Source organism: Pollachius pollachius (assembly GCF_949987615.1).
Source record: "Pollachius pollachius genome assembly, chromosome: 9".
In the NCBI taxonomy this organism is placed as follows: domain Eukaryota; kingdom Metazoa; phylum Chordata; class Actinopteri; order Gadiformes; family Gadidae; genus Pollachius; species Pollachius pollachius.
Window position 1 is genome coordinate 7,948,781 of NC_136942.1, and position 21,490 is coordinate 7,970,270.

The window sequence follows — 21,490 nt, forward strand, 5'->3', positions numbered from 1 at the left end:
TTGTAGAGCATGACATCAACCCTGTTACAATCAGATATTCAAATGCCTTCCGGATCTTGCAACCAGCTGATCCCAAACCCATAATATCCTTACTGCATTAGTTCTACAGCAAAACGCTCCTTGGTTGCCTTCACAGTATACTATCATCATTCAGTTTAATGTAATGGGAATTATCTTCCAGTGTAGTTGGAGGCAGTATGTATTTATAGAATACACAAGAACAGAGGGAGATCATTGTTTCGATACGCCTGAGTGGCTTCCTGAACTGGAACAGAACAGAGCCAATCATCATCGCAGTGTAGCTTTACTATTGTCTGGGGCAAACAGATGTGACAATGCTATTAAATCTGGGATGATGTCAATTCAAACCATTCTCTTTTCTTTAAAACATTTTCTTTTTTAAATGGTTGTGTATAAAGTAATTGGAAGAGCATGTTTACAGCCTTGGACTCCAGTCCGCCTTCTAGCTAGTAAACATGTTTGTTAGTGGTGTCGTTGTCTTAAGTGACTGTATTTTTATTTTTAAAACCTGCTGGGAAAAAAACATCCAAAACAAGCAAGGGTAAGACCATTTTCCATGTTGACCCCTGGAGCATGAACCCTTAATACCAGGACTCACAGCTAATGACGGAGAACAGAACAGAATCCATCCAAGAACAAGCCCTGCCTCACCACAGGGTCAACCCAGCTAACGGCTCACGGCTCCTGCCTCTCTGTACCGTCCGTCTCTGAAGGGGTTGGGACCTCCTGCTGTATTTTCCTCCCGGCCTGACCATTTTTCTTCTCGGCTCTAAAGGACACGAAAGACCCAAGTTAGAAGGACGGGCAGAAAAAAAAGAAAGGCTACTGCCTTAATTTCAAGGGGAAATGTTACCAGATGCCCCCCTTCACCATACGGCTCCTGTGGCTTTGGGCTTGCATATATTTTAGTTCAGTGACCTCAGACCACATCCTTGTGATGGTCTTTGAATGCTGCAGCAGCAGCTAAGGTTGGTTGGCTAAGGCTTTTGGCAAGAATGTTTAAACTGCTATATTAAATAGAAAAGTGTAATGGTAACCTTTTGGACCGTGTTGTAGTGATTAGGTATCATTGGTATGCTGCCACTTTTGCATTGCCTGGGTTGCTTGACAATCGCTTTTCTGTTCTGTGACAAATTAATATCCGATGTTCTTTTTGATTATAGCTTCTTCGAGCCAATAATGTGCCATATAATTGCTGGAGATATTATCTCCCTTCATTTTGGATTTTGGAATCACTTTGTGTTCATAATTCTTTTGCCAGGACTTTGCAAGAGAGGTAGAAGGAATGCAGTTGGAATATATTAGTGATACGAAAGGTTCATACTTATATTTGGGTATTATTACTAGTTATCAAATCATCTCCCGTATTTTCATCTCCCAGTTTTTCATGTATTTTTACACAGATCCAAGGGAGAGTGTTCATGAAACCTTCAGCCATTTCATGATGAGGACGATTCAGCTCTTTGATGTAGCCCTCTTCTTAGCACTCTTATAAACACTGACCTGGCACATTTAATACATCTGTAGATCCTTATTTAATGCCAGGGGGGGCTTTTGCTCTTCATGTCCCGACCATTTCAATACTATCTGACCTGAGCACTAGTTTTATCTTCAAGGCAGTTTCACTACTAAGAGTTTGGACAGCTTTCCATTTTATCTTGCTGCAGAGCTCCATATCTGCAGACTTCACAAAGATGAGTTTTCTGCTTTTCACTGGGTCGTTACCAGCTACCATAACACTGCTGAAAGTGCTACTCCTGCACGCCTGTAATCTGTCACCTAATTTTCTGGGTGTGTGAGATATGGTATATACTGTGCCGGGAGCGGTGCTATTACTGGCCAGTAGGTTGGTGTTCTTGCTTCAAAGAAAGGCTGATTGATGACATTACAGTAAAATAAGAGGAAGTGGGTAGAGTTCTGCATCTCACTATTATTACTAGTATCAGCAGCACCTGCCGTCCATGAGTGGAGACTGATTTAGACTTTCTACGTTCTATAACAGTTATAAAGGGCCCTTTGTGAACCTAACACGGATGTAAAAGTAACAGTAACAACTGCTGTTTATGCACCATCTTGTGCTCATCGTGGTTCTCCTGCATCTTGTCCCACACCGCTATGAGACTGCATCTCCCTGACTTGCATCTTTTTCTCTTCAACTTCAAGAGTGAGTTATTAGCAAACCCATGCACGGTGCACTGTCTGCGTCTTCATTCCACACAACGCAGCCTCCTGCCAACAATGCCTCCAGTAATTATAGGCTAGCGCGAGGCAGAGGGCTGCACTCTGGGCTAAAATGGAACCCAACCCTATACTTTATATGTATTATTTGCTCGTTCCAGTGCACGAGAGGCCCGTGTTTAAAGCAGTATTTTTGGGTTTTAGTTTGACTCTGTTGAAAGCCAAGTGAGTTAAATTATGAAAAGATTTGACGTTTGAATGGAATAGTATTCGGTACTGGGATGTTTTCCTTTGTCTTAAAATGAGTGTGCATGTCCAGTGTTTGGTCTTTCCGTTGTCTGTACAGGAAGTCACAGTAGTAACCTGTGAATGACTGGATGATACTTATGCTGTAATCCATTTGGATGGTACGCCGGTATGTGCAGTCGTAAGTTGCAAATCTCCCAACTTTCTTGCGACATTTGCGGAGGCATGTCCCCTTTTGGTCGTAGTAGCTTTCCCGTTTCTCATTGGCTAGTCATTGTTATTGTTAGCTACATTAGCCTCTTTAGCAAACCAGCTCGAAAACAAACAACACAACTTTACATTGTATTACTATTGAAGGCACAGCAAGACCGTGCAATGCATAAATTGGTGACCGGCATATAGTGTGTAAGAGCATTTCAAATCTACATTAAAACGACCAACGAGATACAAATACAAAGAAAATAAATCTCTTTACGGGCGCAGACATTTTTGTTGATGAGTAGTACAGTCGGCCTCACTGAACTCGCTCTACTTTCAAAGCGACGAGGTACTACGACCAAAAGGCGGCCTGCCTAAGTGAAATGCCTCAAGAAAGCTGGGAGATTTGCAACTTACAAGTTGCACGTACCGGCGTACCATCCAAATGGATTACAGCATTAGATAAACCCCCCAACAGCAGGGTTACCAGACACTCTTTACTCATTGGGTGAAAGACCAGCACTACATTCCTCTTACATTGTGTATTATGATGAACCATTTTAGTATCAGATATTACAATTTCTGTTTTAATACATTACAATTATTTTCCAACTCCTAACAATACAGTCCTTATCCATGGCGTTTCATTGTAATCGCCTGATATGTAGGAGGAGCAGTTGTTGTTGTGCAACCCCACTAGATAGCGACCCCCTCCGGCCTTGAAGATCACACAGGTCACTGACCCCACGTCAGTGGAATGCTTCGGTTGTTGCAGACGTCCTAGCCTTCCCATGCCCCTCCTCCTGCTCCTAGAACTGTGTGGTCTCTGTCCTGGTGCTAATCACGTCAGTATGGAAGGGCCTTTTTTGTGGGTGTAATTACACGACCGGCTGGGTGGGTGGCTTCCTCGATGGCTCTGTGATTAGATGGAGAGTGCAGGGGTGCAAGGCATGCTACTGGATCATGAAGTTTGAGAAAGGCTTTTCTTTACTGCTGCCAATACTTATAAATCCCAGAGTTTGGAGGGTGTTGCATCGTGCTAAACAAGGAGTTGAAAGATGTTGAAGTTCACCACTAAACAATATTCAAGGTCGGTATTATATATGTGTATACTTATTATTTGATATGTTCATTTGGTCCCATGTGGTTCTGTCGCCGGTGCTGCTAGAAAGTTGGGGATTTGGCTGTGTGTATTGGAGAACAAATATGCAATGTATTCTGCCTACTTCAACCTCAGCTCATTGCGGTCCGCGAAACTCTTTTATGTTGTTATGTGAGCGTGAAAGTGAAAGTGATTTCGGAATATAAATATTTGAAAACTCGCATATAATATTTCCACTGTTGCGACAACAGCTTCCCTATTGTGCCTCTACTGCCCTCACTAAGTCTCTCGTCTTCTTCGCCCTACCACAACTGAATACAACCTTTTATTTATTTACTTACTCTCCCCACACCTACTGGTTAATCTACCTTTGGAAGCATGTCTTCAACTGGTGACCTCATTGGAGAAAGCCAGTTGTTTGATAGTCACAATAAGAGGCCTGTTCGTCCACTCTGTTTGAAGGATGGGCTTTGACAGCAAGGCTCATTGTTGTTGACAGCTGTAAGTGTCTGAGTGTGCTGTTTTCGCTGCCTACTTATTTTCTCCTTTCCTTATTCTCTCTTTCCTCCCTCCAGCCACAATGAGCGGAAGGTGACCTGCAAACATCCCGTCTCCGGCATCCCATCACAAGACAACTGCATCTTTGTTGTCAACGAACAGTAAGTCTCTTCTTTTTGCCTCTGGAAATGCTGCCGAGCCGCATTGCTGAGCTCTGCCATCACAAGTTTAGACCGCCCGATATGTGTATCAGACATCAGGGCATAGCAACGCGTAGCCATGGCAGCACTTTCATATTGACAACAACAATGTCGTCCTGTGGCTGGTAGGGTCTGTGCTGGTGGTATGTCGGACTGCTAGGGGCTGAGGGCAGATGTATGGAGGCTTTGATACTGTGTGAACATTATGGGTATGTGTCTGGTCTATCAGTCAAAATAAAAATTGATTCCATTTTCTCACTGTTTCTCACGTAAATAAGACCGTAATCAAGAGAAAACAGAATTAAAATCCAATGTTTTTGGCAGTCTCTGTTTGTGAGCGTTCCACTGCCCTGAAAGCCAGCGGCGTTCTTCTTGTGTCGTCCAATTGCAACTCAGTGTACTCTTCGACGTCATGACCAGGGGACACCGCTGGCGAGGTGCGTGTGGTCCTGCGGAGGCTGATGTGGACGGCTGCGTCAGAGGGGATTAGGCTCTCGAACACATAAGAAAGACTATTCTACAAAAGTTCTACAAAGTTGGCGTCGATTGTATTCATGGGGATACCACGCCCCCCTTCTTTCGCGAAGGCCAAACCACAAACAATGTCTTTGTTTTTTAAATCAGTGTTTGAATGCGACACCTGCACCTTAAGTTTGCTTACGAAAGGGTTAAGTTGCTCACTATCAGCGCCTTGACCTTGGAGGACCTCATGCCCGTGCTGTCTGAACAAATGCAAGAGCCTAAGCCATCAGTAGAGAAGCCCATGTGACCTCCTGCCCTACTACCTGCAGCGGTAACACATGCTTCGTACTCAGGGTTCAGTTCATCCATAAGGACAAGAGTTCAACTAACGTCCCCTTTTTAACAAGGCTCAGCCAGGATAAAGACTGGAAGTAAGTGAGAAGCTCCCACGAAGGGGAAGGTGAAGCTGAACTTCAGACACTCCACTTCCTTCAGTGTGGACACTTATAATTACATAGAGGAGTGTTGACCTCTGTTCAGGAGGGTTAAGGGAAGTATGTGGATGTAAATAAAGAGCGTGGGTTGCATCAACGGATTCATATCCTCATTGTCGGAGGAGATGGACTCTTATAGAAAGGCTGTGATTATTGAGACCTTGTAGCGTAATGTATACACCTAGCCAAATGTCTATTGGCTGAACTTTCAGGCCTTCCTTTCACATGTCTGGCGTAAACAGATTGGCTTGCTTGTAAAATCCCATCAAGATAGACTTCATAATAAAAAGATCATCTTTTTATTATGTAGAAATGTTGGCTTATTCAGTGTTAAAAACCAAACCAACGTCCTTCCCTTTTCTCTGTTCATAGTACAAAAAATCTCCCCATTTTCCATGTGACTAAAAAACACATGACCTGACCCCTGCTTGAATAGGGGATGCTTCTTTGTCAGGTTTATTTTTCAGCAGTCATAATACACACTCTTGACACATTCCTCTCATCATGACTATCACCTCCTTGTTGTTCCTCAAACTCTCAGTACACAGTGTTATTGCAAGTTTAAACATGAAATGTTTTCACCAAAATGATAGAAAAAACGGATTGAACCCTATTGGGTTCAATCCGTACCCAATAGGGTATTAATCATAGTAGCTACAACAAAAACGACAAATCCAGGCACCTGAAAGTTGAAATGCTTACCAAACGTCTTGGTAACGGCACAGAGGAAACGGACATGATGCTTGTCTATTGGAGATACTGCTCTTAATCCTGCAGTTGGCTGTGTTTGAGCGACATTAAAGAAGGGGGGGGGATCCTCTGCCTCTGCCTCGACCAGTAAGAAAAAGGCAAATTAAGAAGTTACGCTGCCTCCCCCGTCCCCTGGATAAAGATATAAATGACTGCTAATCGGCTCCGTTCACAAAACCTCAAATCAGGAGTCTCATAAATGCATGTAGGGGATGATATCCGCAAGGCAGAATTGTTCTTATTGATACAAATGTTTGTCTTCGAAGTCCATTTGCATGCATACAATTATCACATAGGCAATTAACCAACTGCGAAAATTGGTATACAGATGAGACCAAAGTTGTATAATTACATAGATGGGTAAGCATAACTTCAACTTAAACGATTTAACTTGCACATCTTACTTAAAGTGAATCATGGCGTTTACGTCGCCCACTAGCTTCGTGATGGCTGTCATACTAAAGTCATTGAGACTGAGCTCACCCACATCAAATAAATAGCAATTATATGTTATGCTGCCACTTTGAATTCAATTGAAGCTGATTCCAAGGGCCCTTTAATATTCTACAGTGAATGTTAGCATAATTCACATGTCAAATTATAGCATCTATTAAGCCCAGGTTTTGAACGTGTTCCGCTTGACATGTTTTTAATGACCTACTCTGCCTGAGGTTGGAGGATAATTGACGTGATAATTAGTAATCTGGGACAGATGAATGTGTGGTCCATGCTCTAGGAGGAGGCGGTTGGTAAAGTATTAATTATCATGTTGAAGTGGTCTGTTTCAAGTCGAAGCGATCAGGTCCTTTTACCAAGTTCTGGATGGAGACAGAGTAGACTCAAGTATACAGTGGGCCATACAAGAATAAATCCGATCTTAACGTGATGTCAAGCTCCTGATGCTGATCAATTGAATGCAATGAATGTCTGTCATATTCATAGAAACTGTGTTTCAAATTTCTCTCCCAATTCTCTTTTGCCTTATAGCGTGAACTGTGGACAATTGGGTCACTCTGTGTTTGGAAGGTAATGCACAGTCAAGTATGATGAATGCCGTGTGTATTTAACTTTGTAGTTCAAACAACCGTCACACATCTTTGTCTGTCTGTGTATGTATGCTCTGTATCATTTCACACTAACAACAGGCTGGGAGGTGTTTAAATACAGGTTTACTCAGTGTCCTGTTATGCGTTTGCATTCCAACATCATGCAAGGTGTGTAACATGGTCTGCACCAACTGTTGTGCTTGACAGAGCAAAAACATTAAGGAACCACCGGTAAGCCAAGAACCCCTTTAGTACTTGAAACTTGATGTGGGGCTTGGTGTTGAATTGTGTCAAAAACTGAATTCATATCTACTACTATGTATTCTCAGCACACCAACCTAAGTTCACCTTCTCGGTTGCTTCCTAAATTTGACAAAGTATTGCTTCTGCTCTCTTTGGTGTCGACGGGGTGCTAACTGCTTCACGTAGTCACGCTACATTAAGCCTCGGAGTGTCGGAGACTTTGAGCATTTCAGCCCCTTTCCAGATACAGGGTCACCATGTCTAGCATGCAATATGTGGCAGGGCTGTGTGGGAATGTAATTAGCCTCCACCGCTATGTGGCTGAAGAGCTGGCCAGTGCGTGCTACACTCCTTTCCCTTTGATTACCGCGCCGCCGAGCCCGGCGTCATCGAACGCTGGCTCAAGTGCTGTTCAGCCCCTGTGTATATCCCCGCCCCTGGAAGCTTACCTCGAGGCTTTTGTTAGTGTTCTGTCTCCTCTTTTTATTCTGAATGCTTGAAGGTCACGTGCACCGCCGAACAAAAGTGTTCTAAAGCACCCTGGTTTCGTTACAGAATGCTGCGTGGTCAATTTAAAGTGCCCCCTCAGCCAGACAGTTCAGGATTGCCCCCCAAACCCTCACAATCGCCCCCCCCAGTGGAGCCAGGCATCGCAGAGCGCTTAATCCCCCCTGCTTCCTTTTTACCGGCTCACACCCACACCCACACACAAATACACAATTAGTCTGACAGAAGTGGTGGTGTTTGGGGTGGTGTTGGTGGTGGTGGAGGTGAGGGAGGCACTGTATATTCCAGCCAGGGTTTGTGTTTGGATTCGATCCAAGGGCTTTGTTAGTTTGTATGGCAGCATTGAGCGAATCCTCTACAGCGTGGGGATGACATCAGTTTTAGGAGTGTGAGCCGTAGTGTAGTTCACCAAGTATATATTTATATACGTATCACAGCTGTAACAATGGATAATTGTTTTTGGAAATTTGATTCCTTGGTGAAAGAGTACCCCTTTGATTAAAAGGGTACTCCTTTGATTAAAGAGTACCCCTTTGATTAAAAGGGTACTCTTTTTTGTTTTTGTTAACAAAACAACTGTTTACAAAACAGTTTCATTTGACACGTTTCAATTTACTAATTGAAACGTGATACATACCATAGTCGTATAATCATGTTCTGGTCATCAGTATTTGGACAAGTTGATGTATTATTCTATCACATAATCAGACCTGATGGCGACCATTGTTGCATTTGCTCGTCAGGTGCAACAATAACAAAGATAACGTTCAAAGATGCTGACTCAAACTGTACCCCACGATGAGTACACCGTTTTATTAACTCACTGGTGTACCTTGTTCTTAAAAGCTAATACTTTCTTGAGTATCCACTCCATGATGCCACATTACAGTTGTATGACGTGTGTCTTCTACATCCGTGACATGCAGTAGGCAGGGTCTGTAATATGGAACCAATTTGTCATTCCTAGTGTTATTCCGGCAGTCTCTTTAATGCCCATCTGCCTGCACCACTGCAGCTCGTGTTGGAAAGAGCTGACGCACACTCTCTCCCCCTTTTAATTCCAGTGCCAGCAGTGGGATTATCAGGCATGCAGTAATTGGCAATAAAGCCCACACAGTATAAATGTGTGTCCACAAACGGGCCGTCAGCTAAAAAGAGCATTGTCCAATGTTTTTTCCGACCAACGCTGGCCAATCTCTTCCGCCCACACCGCTTCATGTCGTAGGAGAGGGTTGGCACGGCATTGATTATGGATCACTTAGTGTCTGACCTGACAGTCAGTGGTAAATACGACTGTGTCTCTCATTGAGGTTGAGATGAAGGGAGGGCCTGGTGGTCACATGTGCTACTAATATAAATGATTGATATTTAAATGATGTCAAGAAAAGAGGATGCAACTGTCCGCACACCCCACAACCCTTCACCGGTCAGGATCCCTAATATAGATGTACTATGATTTTGATTCATGCTTCTCCTTCTCTGGAGAAATCAAGGTTTAGGGTTTACTTTGAATTTAATAATGGCTATACTTTGAATCAACGCCAAACTTTAATTACACAACACAAACGAATGAATCTGTCTGTTATTTCCATTGTTCTGTCCCATCGTTGTTTTGTAGCATCAAACTTGTATTCCCAGTCACTGTCAGCTGTCCCCGCACGGGAATGAACCCTTTTTATCTGTTGCGTGCTCTGATGACTGTCTACTATGTTTGTTTATCCTGTGTTTGTGCTCCTGAATCCAAAGAGCATGCACTCTGTTATGGCTCTGTTATAGTAATGTTCAATGATCGATTTTAAAAAACTGAAAAACTTGTTGAAAGCAAATGATAACACAAGCCATGGTCTCAGGCTTTCTGTACTGTGTTTTGCTTGTTCAGGTTGGTCACAGGAGTTTTTCAGTGTACTCAATGTTTGGGCCAATGGGAAGTAGGGGAGGGCTGTACTTGTTCAGTGACCTCAAACCCAATATATCCATGAGATGACACCTTTTTCCCTGCCGCAGTACATGTGTTCTACTTCAGTTTTTCTTGTCTCGGTCCCTCGCGTCCACAACACTGTAGTCTTAACAACGGAGCACATTTCCAAATGCCATTGGCTGCTTATTGTTTGACAAATAAAATTTGACATTTGACTTCAGGTTTTCTCCGAAAAGTCTTCCTCATTGCTGGCGGGTCTGTTTTCCTTGGGAAGCGTCTATAAAGGCTCTCCTGGCCTAGTTACCGCCGAAGCTCAATGTGTCAGGCAGTATCTGCAGACCATTGACATTTGTTGGGAGATTAATCCACACTGACACGGTTGGAGTAATTGGCTTCGTTCATAGGCCAGCATCTTGAGATTCCATGCGAACCAAAGTTTCCCGAATTCAGAGAGCAGACGAAGCAAATTCGCAATGGATTGGGCCTGACCAGAACAGGCCTCCTCAACCTACTTTCTGACTCCTCTCATATCGAGGTCATTGAGCAAAATGTGGTTGTGTTAGTGGCCAAGGGGTCTGCTCTCAAAGGCTCACAGTGTTTCTATGTGTCACCTGGTGCAGATCAGCCCAAACAGCCCCAGCCAATGAAAAGAAGGACCGATTCCTGAGCAACATGAGTGAGGCCTCCAACTACACGGGCGCCTCTGACTACGCCACGCATCAGAACAGCCCAGCGGGAAGAGTGAGTGGCACACACATGAATTACATGACAGGGGAGGGAATCTGTATGAGATCTGGCTCAGGTCCTAAGATTTTGCGAAATTGACTTGGAGACAAACAACATATTTTTTTTAAATGGCCATTTAACTTCAGTAGAACTCATGTTTTTTTAAAAATGCATACTTATAACAAAATAATCAAGATGCTTCAACACAATTTTGTTATTCTCCAAGGTGTAGCCCATGAATATAACCACATCCTCACATGTTTAATGCATACCCATTTCCAGCCTTCCAGACCCTCGAAGAAAGTTCATAACTTTGGGAAGCGTTCCAATTCTATCAGAAGGAACCCAGGTGCCCCGGTTATCAGGAGCAACTGGCTGTATAAACAGGTAAGTGAATAAGAAACTAGCATGAGATGTGGGTACGAAATCAGCATCTGCTGTAGAGGCACCAAACTGCTCATGTTCATCCCTGGTGTAAACCTATGTCCTTGAATCCATCTATTCAATTCTAGCATAAAACTATTCTGCACTAAAGCTGTGGCAAATTTCTTTAAACCAAATCGCAGGATGCTTTGTCAAGGTTTCCTTCCAAGCCGGTCACCTAAGGGGCACGTTGCTTTAAATAGCAGCCCTTCATCCCAGCTCCCTTGTTGGTTTACACCAAGCGCGAGGGCTTGGCTTTATTAGGGCTGCTATTAGCTGGGGTGTTGTTCTCTCGTTTTCCCCCTGAAGTGGAAGTCTCATTTAGTCTTGGCGCCCCCACCAACGGCCTCCTTGAGCTGTGTAGGGGGAGAGAGCTCACGCAGGCTTTCTTATTGAGGAGCCTCAATGAGTAGGGTGGGGGGAGGGAGGGAGGGAAGACTTGTCATTCGAAACAAAAAAGCCTCCGACGTGTACTTCTATTCAGCGCCATTCAAACCTCGGTTCTTTTGAAGTTCACGACTGGGGCAAGCAGCAGCAGCTGCCGCCGCACTCGGGCTGACCCATCGAAGGAGTGCGCTCACCACAACCTCTCTCTCTCCCAGAGGCCCGAACTGTCATACAAGCAGGCGAAAGAGAAATAAGGAACTGTAGCTCAACGCTTGCTCGTTCGTAAGCGGGGACGGGGAACTACGCGTTGGCCCTAGTCCACTTTCTAATCCCCTCGATGCATCTTAGAAACAGAATCGAATGCTTCTAGAGAAGGACTGTATTTTTATATGCATGTACTCCCCGAACAATGGAATCCCCCTTTGTTTTAACGGTTGTTTTGGTTGTAATCACAGACCCATGAACCAACCAAACCACTCCTATTTATTCGGTGCATATCATACTGGAAATCAAATCATCCCATCTCTTTGCATTCCTGCAGTGTCTGGGTAGGATCCAGCTAAAGAAGTACTGCAGCCCAAGTCCAGCGCCTTGTTTCTCGATTTCTATTTTCATTTGTCAACTAAGCTGTTTCCTGCTTTTTTTGGAGGCATGTGTTGGATCAATAGCCTGTGTTCCTCTCTTGGTCTCTGCAGGACAGCACTGGGATGAAGCTGTGGAAGAAGAGGTGGTTTGTGCTGTCGGACCTGTGCCTGTTTTACTACCGAGGTGAGTCCAGGTGACCAGGCAGCGCCCCCCCTTTTTAATTCGTTGCGCTGCTACACATAATAGTAGGAACGCAGCCATGAACATCCGAAGTGACTGCTTGTGTTATTCCGTGCTGCTGGATTTATTGGTCTAATGAGTGTGAGCCTTCATCCCCGCGGAGGGCCACGTCGTTGCAGCTGTCCGCTGAACTCGATCCCTTTTATTGTTGCTAGTTTTGGTTTTCATTATGAAGCTCCCAATGGTTCTCCCGAAATGTATCGCTGAGATTGAACCAGACGTGTCCCCCTCCCCTGTCCCGCACAGAAAAGAAACGCCTCCATCACGTACCACAGGGGCTACCCGATCAGCCTGAGCTATGTTTGTATGCACAGGCGCGGAGAGTTGAACGTTGGGTTAGGCCGAGAGGGATCGAAAGGCTGCTCAGTCCTGCACGCTTTTCAATCTTTTGCATCGGGACTCTAGGGGGCTGTGGGACATAATCGCTCTCGCTCTCGCTCTCTCTCATCCAAAGTTTTATTCGCCGAGACACTCTGCATATTCCTCTCAGCCACAGTGTGTGTGTGTTCCTCTCAGCCTGTGTGTGTGTGTGTGTGTGTGTGTGTCAGGGAGTTGTTTACTTTCACATCGCGTTTCCTTATTAATTATTTATTATTGACCTGTGATGTGGAAGAAGAAGAAGTGTGCACTCAAACACCCACACACCTACAGTCTTAGCAGGGGTACCTTCCCATAAACCGATACACACAAACTCTCTGATGCACGCACAGGGACTAAACAAACGAAAATTGTCTTGAGGGGCAAAGGCAGCCACATCAAGGGCATGTTTTGTATTCCCTTTGGGTGAGCTATGCAGATGAAGTGGTGATATATTTAGATAGCTAGACGATGTTGTGCATATGACACAAACCCAATATAACCCTAAGCTCCCCACAGTCAGGGTTGAGCTCCGTCCGCTGGCATAATGAGACTTAGAGGGAAGAAGCATCATGGAGGTTAAATCAATGTTCATTAGTCCGACTGATTGCACTGTGCCGTATAATTCTACCATCAGCAACTGTCCCTTTTCAGTTTGCATTCCAGTTTTGGTTTGGTTTTCATCATGTCGTTCAACAAATTGTTTAACACAAAAGAAAATGGGTTCCAGCTCCAACCGGATTCCCTTTTTGTTTTGTCTCGACATGCAGATGAGAAAGAAGAGGGGATACTGGGCAGCATCCTCCTGCCCAGTTTCCATGTTTCCATGCTCTCGGTGGACGACCACATTAACAGGAAATACGCCTTCAAGGTCCGTCCATATTTCAACTCCCATCAAACTGTATTTGTGCATGTCTCTTGTCGCCTGGGTAGTTGAAGGAATCTTGAAAATGCTGTGGTTCTGTTTCCCAGATTAGCTTTATCAAATGTTATAAGCTGTGTCAAGCTATCTCAAGCTGTGTCACTGCGGTAAATAAGTCAAGACGCATTTGAGAAGTTGGGCCTTGAAGGGAATGTTTTTCTCTTGTATTATGGAATAGAATCGAAGAATGTGTTTTTGTTAAATTTGTAAAAGATGCATCCACGTTGTCGGCAAGTACACACAATCGCAAGCGGTTATTAAACCACAGAGGTGACGCAGGGCGCTGCATAAGCCTACCCCGACCTGCGCTAAACCCAAGCTCGCTAGCAGCCCCGCTGTCCCATCCCATCCTATCATACTGTCAGATCTCACAAGCCTTCAGTTTTTCACTGTGGGACCCTTTCATAAACCCTGAGACACGGCCGGGTGCCCTGCCAAGCTCAGCCACACACAGACGCCCAGAAGTCTGCCCAAGGCCTCTCCAACCACACGGTCCGCCCGCCTGCCAGGCTAGACACAGGCTAACACGGGGGAACGGGCTAGAGAGAGTACAGGGCACGGCCATGCGCCCGCTCCAGCGGGATCCAAGTAGGAATAGGATTCCTCCACTTGTTGTTTTTTTACTCGCAGCATACCATACATTCTAAACCCCCAATCCTGAGTTGTGGTTGCCCCAGCGGCATCATGGGACTTCCTCGGCTTGACTCCCTCAGCTTGACTCTAGTGTTCTGCAGAAATGGAATAGAGTGACGGCAATGTTTCCAGACCTGGGTAGTCACGATATTGTGCGCGTTTTATGAACATTGTGTATCTTTGTGTGTGTGTGTGTTTGTGTGTCTGTGGCTTGTTCATACACGCTGTAACAATACGATGGTGTGTGTGCGCTACGAGGCAACGGTGTGGACCCAGCAGCTTGTGCGCCAGACGCTGTGTTGTAACATGGTAAGTCATGCAGTATATTGCAGAGCATTTCATTAAGCAGTAGGCACTGGTATGCATCGGTTTGGCTCATGCATAGAAACATAGCGTGCTGAGGTTTTGCACTCCCATCGCTCAACTGATTGAAAGCATTTTATTTTTTCCTCCCCACCTCAGTGTCTCCAATGCAATTGACTCGACATTACCTTGCGGTCTAATCTTGCTTATTGCCGTCTTGACCCTTTAAAAAATCCTAATTAAATGTTGGGCCTTGGTTCAACCAACACATTGCCACACGTCTGTCCTCTCTCTCTTCCAGGTAACATTGTGAATCTGTCCTTCTCATCCTGACACCCCCGATCCACGATGACGTCGACAACAGGCGACACACCCCAACATGCGGACATACTACTTCTGCACAGACACGCCCAAAGAGATGGAGGCGTGGATGAAGGCTATGACCGAGGCGGCACTCGTCCACTCCGAGCCGGTCAAAAGGTTTGTGTTCACTACAAACCTTACTGTTGACATTGGATAAGTGAGACGGATGTATCGGTGCCCAGATAGTTTTGTTTATCTTGAGATAAGGTTTAAGTAGAAGGTACTATCACCTCTATCGCTGGCCGTAATCACACCCACAATGACCACCCATAATGCACTGCGAAACGGAACCCAGCAGGCAACGCTTGCCATGTGCTGTACTCATCGCCGCTACCAGCTTGCATTTATGTGCATTCATAACACTTATTGCACACACGCCGTAAAACAAGGGCATAACCGCCTTATGCAACAATGATGTGACCTCCTTAGCGTGTGAGCTCCAGATGGTGAGAGCGATGTGGCACAGTACAGTCGTACCTTATTGGAGCAAAACCTCTTTTTGAAAGAGCCCTTATTTTTTTTATGCTGCCGTTTGAAACGGGCGAACAGATTAGCTCTTTTTTTAATTACACAATGCAATCTGAGAGTCAACTGAGGACGGCCGTTCATTCAGAGTTCTGCTACAGCCGCGAGATAACGCGAGCTGTTCTGTACATGCTGTGCTCGCATTATCATTCCCAATAGTATTCAATCGTATCTCTATGGCTGATGCATAGTGTTCAGAGCGAACAAACACAGATTAACCCTGACTGTTATGAACCGTTCCCTTTTGTTGTAATAGGCCATTTTTAAATAAGACTCTTGAATAAGCATGAGGTAATGCAGAAAGGCTTTTCTTCGGGGGGGCTTTATATGTTTTTTCACGAGGACGAAGTAGCCAGAGATGGCTGGAGAAGACATTACTAATGGCTACTGCTGCTGCTGTTAAAAAAAAACACTGGAGTGGAAACTGGGAAGGAAGAGCTGTTACTGTGTTTGTCTCTCCTCAACCCCTTCCAGAGTCACATAGCCACTGGGCGTGTGGGGGGGGGGGGGGGGGGGGTGTTCCTGCTCTTTGAAGTCTTGACCTTGAGTTCAGCCAAGGCGAAGGAGTTAAGGGTGTCTATTCCCAGTAGAGATCCGGCTCTAGACCCACAGACCCATGAACAGGTCCACTGCAGGGGAGCCGTGACTGGGGTGAGAAAGGTCCCAGTGCCACGTTTCAGAGACCTCTCCATCGTGTTTTATTGGCGATCTCGGGTTTCCACCTCGAGCCAGCTGTAAGAAACACCACCCCACCACCCCCCTTTCCCCCAATCAACAAAACTTTTCCCTTTGTCAGAGAGCTGCCCACAAGTCCTTCCCAAGGCTACATTGTCAGAGCCCCACCATCCGTGTCTGTAAAATACATTTCATGCATGCCGTGAGGTGTGTGAATGTGTGTGCTGCTGATTAGCAACACAGCTGCCTATTGCATGAGCCGTATCTGCCTTATTCATCATCCTTTTCTCTCTCCTTGGTGGGTGCGTAATGCAGCCTACGTGCTCCGCTCTCTCTCTCTCTCCGTCTCTGTCTCTCTTTCTCACCGTCTCTCTTTCTGTTTCTGTTTAGAACTCTCTGTCTCTTTCTTTCTTTCTCTTTCATTCTTTCTCTCTGTCTCTCTGTCTCTTTCTCTCTCTCTGTCTCTTTCTGTCTCGGTCTCTTCTCTCTATCTCCGTCTCTGTCTCGGTCTCTTCTCTCTGTCTCTGTCACTGTCTCTCTTTCTATCTCTCTCTGTCTCTCCGTCTCTGTCCCTCGCTCTGTCTCACTGTCTCTCCGTCTCTGTCCCTCGCTCTGTCTCACTGTCTCTCCGTCTCTGTCTCTCTTTCTATCTCTCTCCGTCTCTCCGTCTCTGTCCCTCGCTCTGTCTCTCCGTCTCTCCGTCTCTGTCCCTCGCTCTGCCTCACCGTCTCTCTGTTGCCCCTCCAGGCTGGAGAGGCTGAAGGTGGAGCAGTGTGGGCCGCAGGACATCCACCACCTGACCCCCGACGCCCAGCCGCCGCCGCTGACGCGCCCCGAGATCCAGAACAACGAGCGCAACCGCGAGGCGGACCGGGCGCACCCCGCCATAAGCATCCCCATCCCCGCCCCCACCCTGAACATCCCCACCCCCTGCCCCACCCCCAGCCCCACAACCCCCTCCGGCGCCACCACCCCCACGCCCGAGGAGCAGGAGCGGAGGCAGCGGGAGGCGGAGCGCTACGGCTTCCAGAACAACGGCGGCGAGAACCAGCGGCCGCTCACCAAGATCAACAGCCTCAAGCTGCAGCCGGCCCAGGCCGCCGCCCTCACCGCCGGCATCGCCTCGCACCCGCGCACGCCCACGCCCACGGAGACGGACGGCCCGTACCGCGGCGCCATGCCCCAGGTGAACGGCGGCGGAGGGCCCGGGAACCACAGCCCCGGCGGGGACGGCGCGGCCGTGCCCGCACCGAGGCCAGAGGGGCAGGGGCCGGAGCGCTCCCTGAGCAGGACCAGCTCCATGCAGCAGCTGGAGCAGTGGGTCCGCACACAGAGGGGCCGCGGCCAGGACGAGGACACCCGCAGGTCAGTGGCGGCGAGCGGCTGGCTCAGTAACGTTTGATACGTGCGGTACTGTTCAGGTTCGTTTTCATGTCCTGATTTTAATCCGTGCTAGATGTGGTTTAGGAAATGCAGTTATACCATCGCGGATCAGATCTCGGAACACCTTTCATCACACGCAGCGTTTCCATGGAGATGTCTCCCTGCAAATGCAGGAGTCATAACTAATGGCAAAAAGGCTGTGGCCGCTGACTCGATAGGCTCCAGTACTAGACGTCTCATTTTCTCGGTGGCTGCACTCACTGCACTGTGGGGGTGGGCGTTCTCAGGAACATGCTGACTCACTTACTTGTGAGTTCCTCTATAACCTGCCTTTAAGAAGGTATAATAATCTTGCAAACTCTTGAACCCAACTCTTGCAGCAATTTTCTTGGCTTTTAATAAAGAGATGTTTGATGCTCCGTGTTCAAATAAGAACGATGCGCGGTCTCTCTAACTGATGTTGTGAGGCTGGGCCGAGTGAGACAGCTTTACCACGCGGGTATCCCCGACATATATTATTTTTATTGAGCTGTACATTCTCCCTGCTGCTGCTGCTGCATTGCAGTATTATGATGTTTAGGTCATTAATATGTATAGTGGGACATAAAGCAGACCCCAATAATAGCTGAACTGTAACGTGAACGGAAGCTGTGCTGTACTACAGGACAGAACATCTTTCCGTCTGGCAGTTTTATGTCTCCTCGGCGTCGGTTCCCTCTCTCTTTCACTGTCTCGGTCTGTCGTTCAAGACTTCTAGCGGTCTGATGCTTATCTCGCTGATGCCAAGTTTGTTGGCAGTTGAAGGCGCAGAATTCCCTGGTTTCTTGTTAACCCGGTCGCCGTTGCATCCATATAGCCGAAATGCAAACACTTACTTTTTTATTGTGGAGAAAGACACACAAGAAGCTGCGCTAGGTGTTTGATAAGACGTGATGTGTATATATATAAAGGTATGACACTGAAGTCTTCCTTTAGTGTTTCTTTGTTATTAATGGCCACTGCAGCTGGGTTTTCGATTTATTTTCAATCTGTGGTCGAGGGACAGAAGAGCAGGGGCGTAAAGTGGCCCATAGCACAGAGGTATGAGCAATGAGTAGAAAAACAGCTTTTTGTTGGTCTACTGGCGACTTCAAGAATTCATGAATGTGTTTGACAATTGGTTCTTCCTTGTTTATGGAAATCACAACAAGCGTTTCAATCATAATGTAGGACCGAGGCCATCGATACGATCATCATAACATGTGTTATGATAATCGCAAAGTACGTCCAAGCCCAAAACACAAAAGTTGTTATGATTCTGACCATAGCAGAAAAAATAAACTTCTCTAAGAAAGAGGAAAGTAGTGCAACAATGCCATCTCCCAAGATAAATCCTACTGGTCCACTCCCGTGGGAAGTACTCTAAGTAATTCTAAATCCACCAAATGATCAAAACACATGTTAAACAGGGGGATCAACTCGAACTACAGTGACCACCAATGAAACAAGCTGACATTGCGTTTGCATTGTGTCTCCTCAATCTCCCTCCCTCTCTCTCTCTGTGTCTCTCTGTCTGTGTCCTCAGCATCACCTCCTACCAAACCCTACCCAGGAACATGCCCAGCTACCGCGCCCCGGCAGGCACACCCCAGCCCGGCGAGGGCTACCGCACCATGCCCAGGAACGGCCTGGGTCAGCGGGACAGCATCTGCAGCATGTCCCCCTCCATGTACGAGCAGGCCCTGGGGCCCGGACCCGGGGACAAGCGGCGCTCCATGCGGGACGACACCATGTGGCAGCTGTTTGAGTGGCAGCAGAGGAACGCCTATGCCCGGCCGCCCTCGGCCATGTACGCCAACATGCCCAGCCCCAAGACCATGATCAACCTGTCGGAGCATGCCCCGCCCGCCCACGCCATCCCTCCCTCGCCGTCCCACGGCTCCCTGGCCATGTACGGCGGCTACTCCCCGCTGCGCTCCTACAACATGGGTGGCGCCCGCTCCGAGGTGTCGTCGCCCGTGTACCGTGGCGGGGACATGAGCATGGACCGCCGGCTCCGGCAGCACCCCAACAACGTGAGTTCACTGGTCTGAGGGGGTCGTTACGGAGGAGGTTAACTGGTCTGAGGGGGGCGTTAGAGGGGCTTCACTGGTCTGAGGGGGGCGTTAGAGAGGCTGTGTTTAAGACATGAGAGTTGGGATGAGAGTGGGAAAGAGTAGAAGAAGGCAAGACTAAGTATTTGAATAAACAACCCAGAAAGCCACTCCCTGTCTCCCTTTGGTCAGAGATAAGTTTGGATTGGTCTGAAATCTCAGTCAACCAGAAAAGATATTCTCACAGCATTTTACTCACGAATAGCTTATTATTTTTCCTCTAAAATAATGAATTGATCATTGTCACAGAGATGTTTTTGTGTTGTGCCTGTCCCTTTTTAAAATGTCTCCTTTTTTCCTCTATTGCACAACAGTACGCCTACACACTCCACCCTGACAGGAGATCCATGCCTTCAGGACTGCCGGTTCAGATTATCACTGCCCAGTCGCTACAAGGCAAAACGGTCAGTCCCTAACCCCTCCCTCCCCCACATCCCTCTCCTTTACTCCTTACTCTGCCCTCCAATGTTGTCTGGGTCGCCTGTTTCTCTCCCTTTTACTTGTAAGATGACAGAGACTTGGGTAGGGTGCGTCCGCCCCAGCTGGGCTCATTTAAACCCGTGCATGGGACCTTGAGTGTTCTCACCACTGACTTCTAGGTCAGTTTCTGTCCAGCGAGCCGTAAGAAGGGCACAACATGTCTGGAGTCTCGGTGCCCGGCTCTATTTAGGTCTCCAGAGGAAGTCCGCACTGTGCATGCTCCTCTGGGATTGCATTGAACCGAATGACTTTCCTGGATAATCATTTCCCTGTCTGATCCGTTGAGACCCCCCCTATACTGTCGAAGGGGTGCTACTAAACACCCTGTCCTGCCCCTCTCGCCTTCTCTCCTTTCGCTGCTTCGTTCTCCTGTATCCGACCTGTCGACGTGCCCCGGTATCCTGGATGCCTGCTGCACCACAACCCAACCCTACTCCCCCCCCCCCCCCCCCCTCCTTCCCTACTCCCCCTGCCCTCCCTCCTTCCCTACTCCTCTCCCCCACCCTTCCCCCAACCCTGCAGCCGGAGGAGCTGACTCTGCTGCTGATAAAGCTGCGACGGCAGCAAGCGGAGCTTAACAGCATCCGGGAGCACACTGTAGCGCAGCTTATGCAACTAAACATCGATGGTGACACCCCAAAGGTCAGGCCCCCAGCGGGCGCCTCTGCTCACTCGTGTGTGGGCGTCTGTGTCTGTGTGTGCGAGCGTCTGTTTGATTGTCACCGGCGTGCATCATCCATCTCGGTCCACGGACCTCTTTTAGAGGTCTGTCTTTTTCTTTTTTCTTTGCACAACAGTTTCCTCTGCAGTCATGCAGCAGTGAGTGCTCTGCTGCAGATAGAAGGGCAACCCACACCCCTCCCTCCTGAAGAGGAGCGTATGCAGGAAGAACTGTCAATCAAAGTCTTCTCTGGCCAAACAAGCACTCTTGAGGGTTATGTTATTTCATTCTGAGTGATTGAGCTATTCACACTCTTATTAGAATTTAACTCTCAATGCCTGAATTAGACTTTTCCAGAATAAATGTATAAACCAGGAGAGCACATTTGAGACACCATCAACTAAATAAGGTCATGTTTGAGCTTTGGGTTCCATGTTCCCACGTGTCACTAAACTATTATCTTTGGGGGTTTGATTTGAAGTCAAGGCAACATTTAAGCCAGCCGAGGGAGAAAGCCTGTCTATCATGAGTCCTGACAGCTGCTAGCGGAGAAATAAGAACACCAACCTTGAGCCGTTGGTGATCTTAGAGGAACCAGCCAAGAAAGCTTAGCTCTACTGGCACACTTGCATGGTAATGCAGGATTTTTGTACTGCTTTTCAAGTCTCTGCTTAGACGTTGACCATCACTAATGTAGGTCAAGCAGGCTTGGAGAGGAGTGGTGCCAGGATATTTGAGGAATCTGTGGTTAAGACCTTAAAATGATGAAACCTCAACTGCTGCCATTTAAACACATTTGTTATTTTATGTTTATGCTTTTTGCTTTTCTCTG

General features: G+C 47.0%; 1 protein-coding gene across 2 annotated transcripts in view; it reads left to right on the top strand.

Moving 5' to 3' along the window:
• LOC307080336 (pleckstrin homology domain-containing family A member 5-like) overlaps positions 1-21,490 on the top strand; it is a gene marked incomplete at its 5' end in the record, with an annotated part of 65,491 nt that overhangs the window by 27,752 nt on the left and 16,249 nt on the right. The window contains 10 exons of one of the 2 annotated variants that reach the window (XM_079743003.1): positions 4,321-4,404; positions 7,137-7,175; positions 10,484-10,604; positions 10,872-10,976; positions 12,095-12,167; positions 13,352-13,452; positions 14,804-14,919; positions 16,750-17,367; positions 18,950-19,439; positions 19,832-19,921. In XM_079743003.1, coding sequence (XP_079599129.1) covers positions 4,321-4,404; positions 7,137-7,175; positions 10,484-10,604; positions 10,872-10,976; positions 12,095-12,167; positions 13,352-13,452; positions 14,804-14,919; positions 16,750-17,367; positions 18,950-19,439; positions 19,832-19,921 — 1,837 coding nt within the window. The remainder of the gene's footprint in view (positions 1-4,320; positions 4,405-7,136; positions 7,176-10,483; positions 10,605-10,871; positions 10,977-12,094; positions 12,168-13,351; positions 13,453-14,803; positions 14,920-16,749; positions 17,368-18,949; positions 19,440-19,831; positions 19,922-21,490) is intronic. The other variant, XM_079743004.1, reaches the window with a different exon arrangement.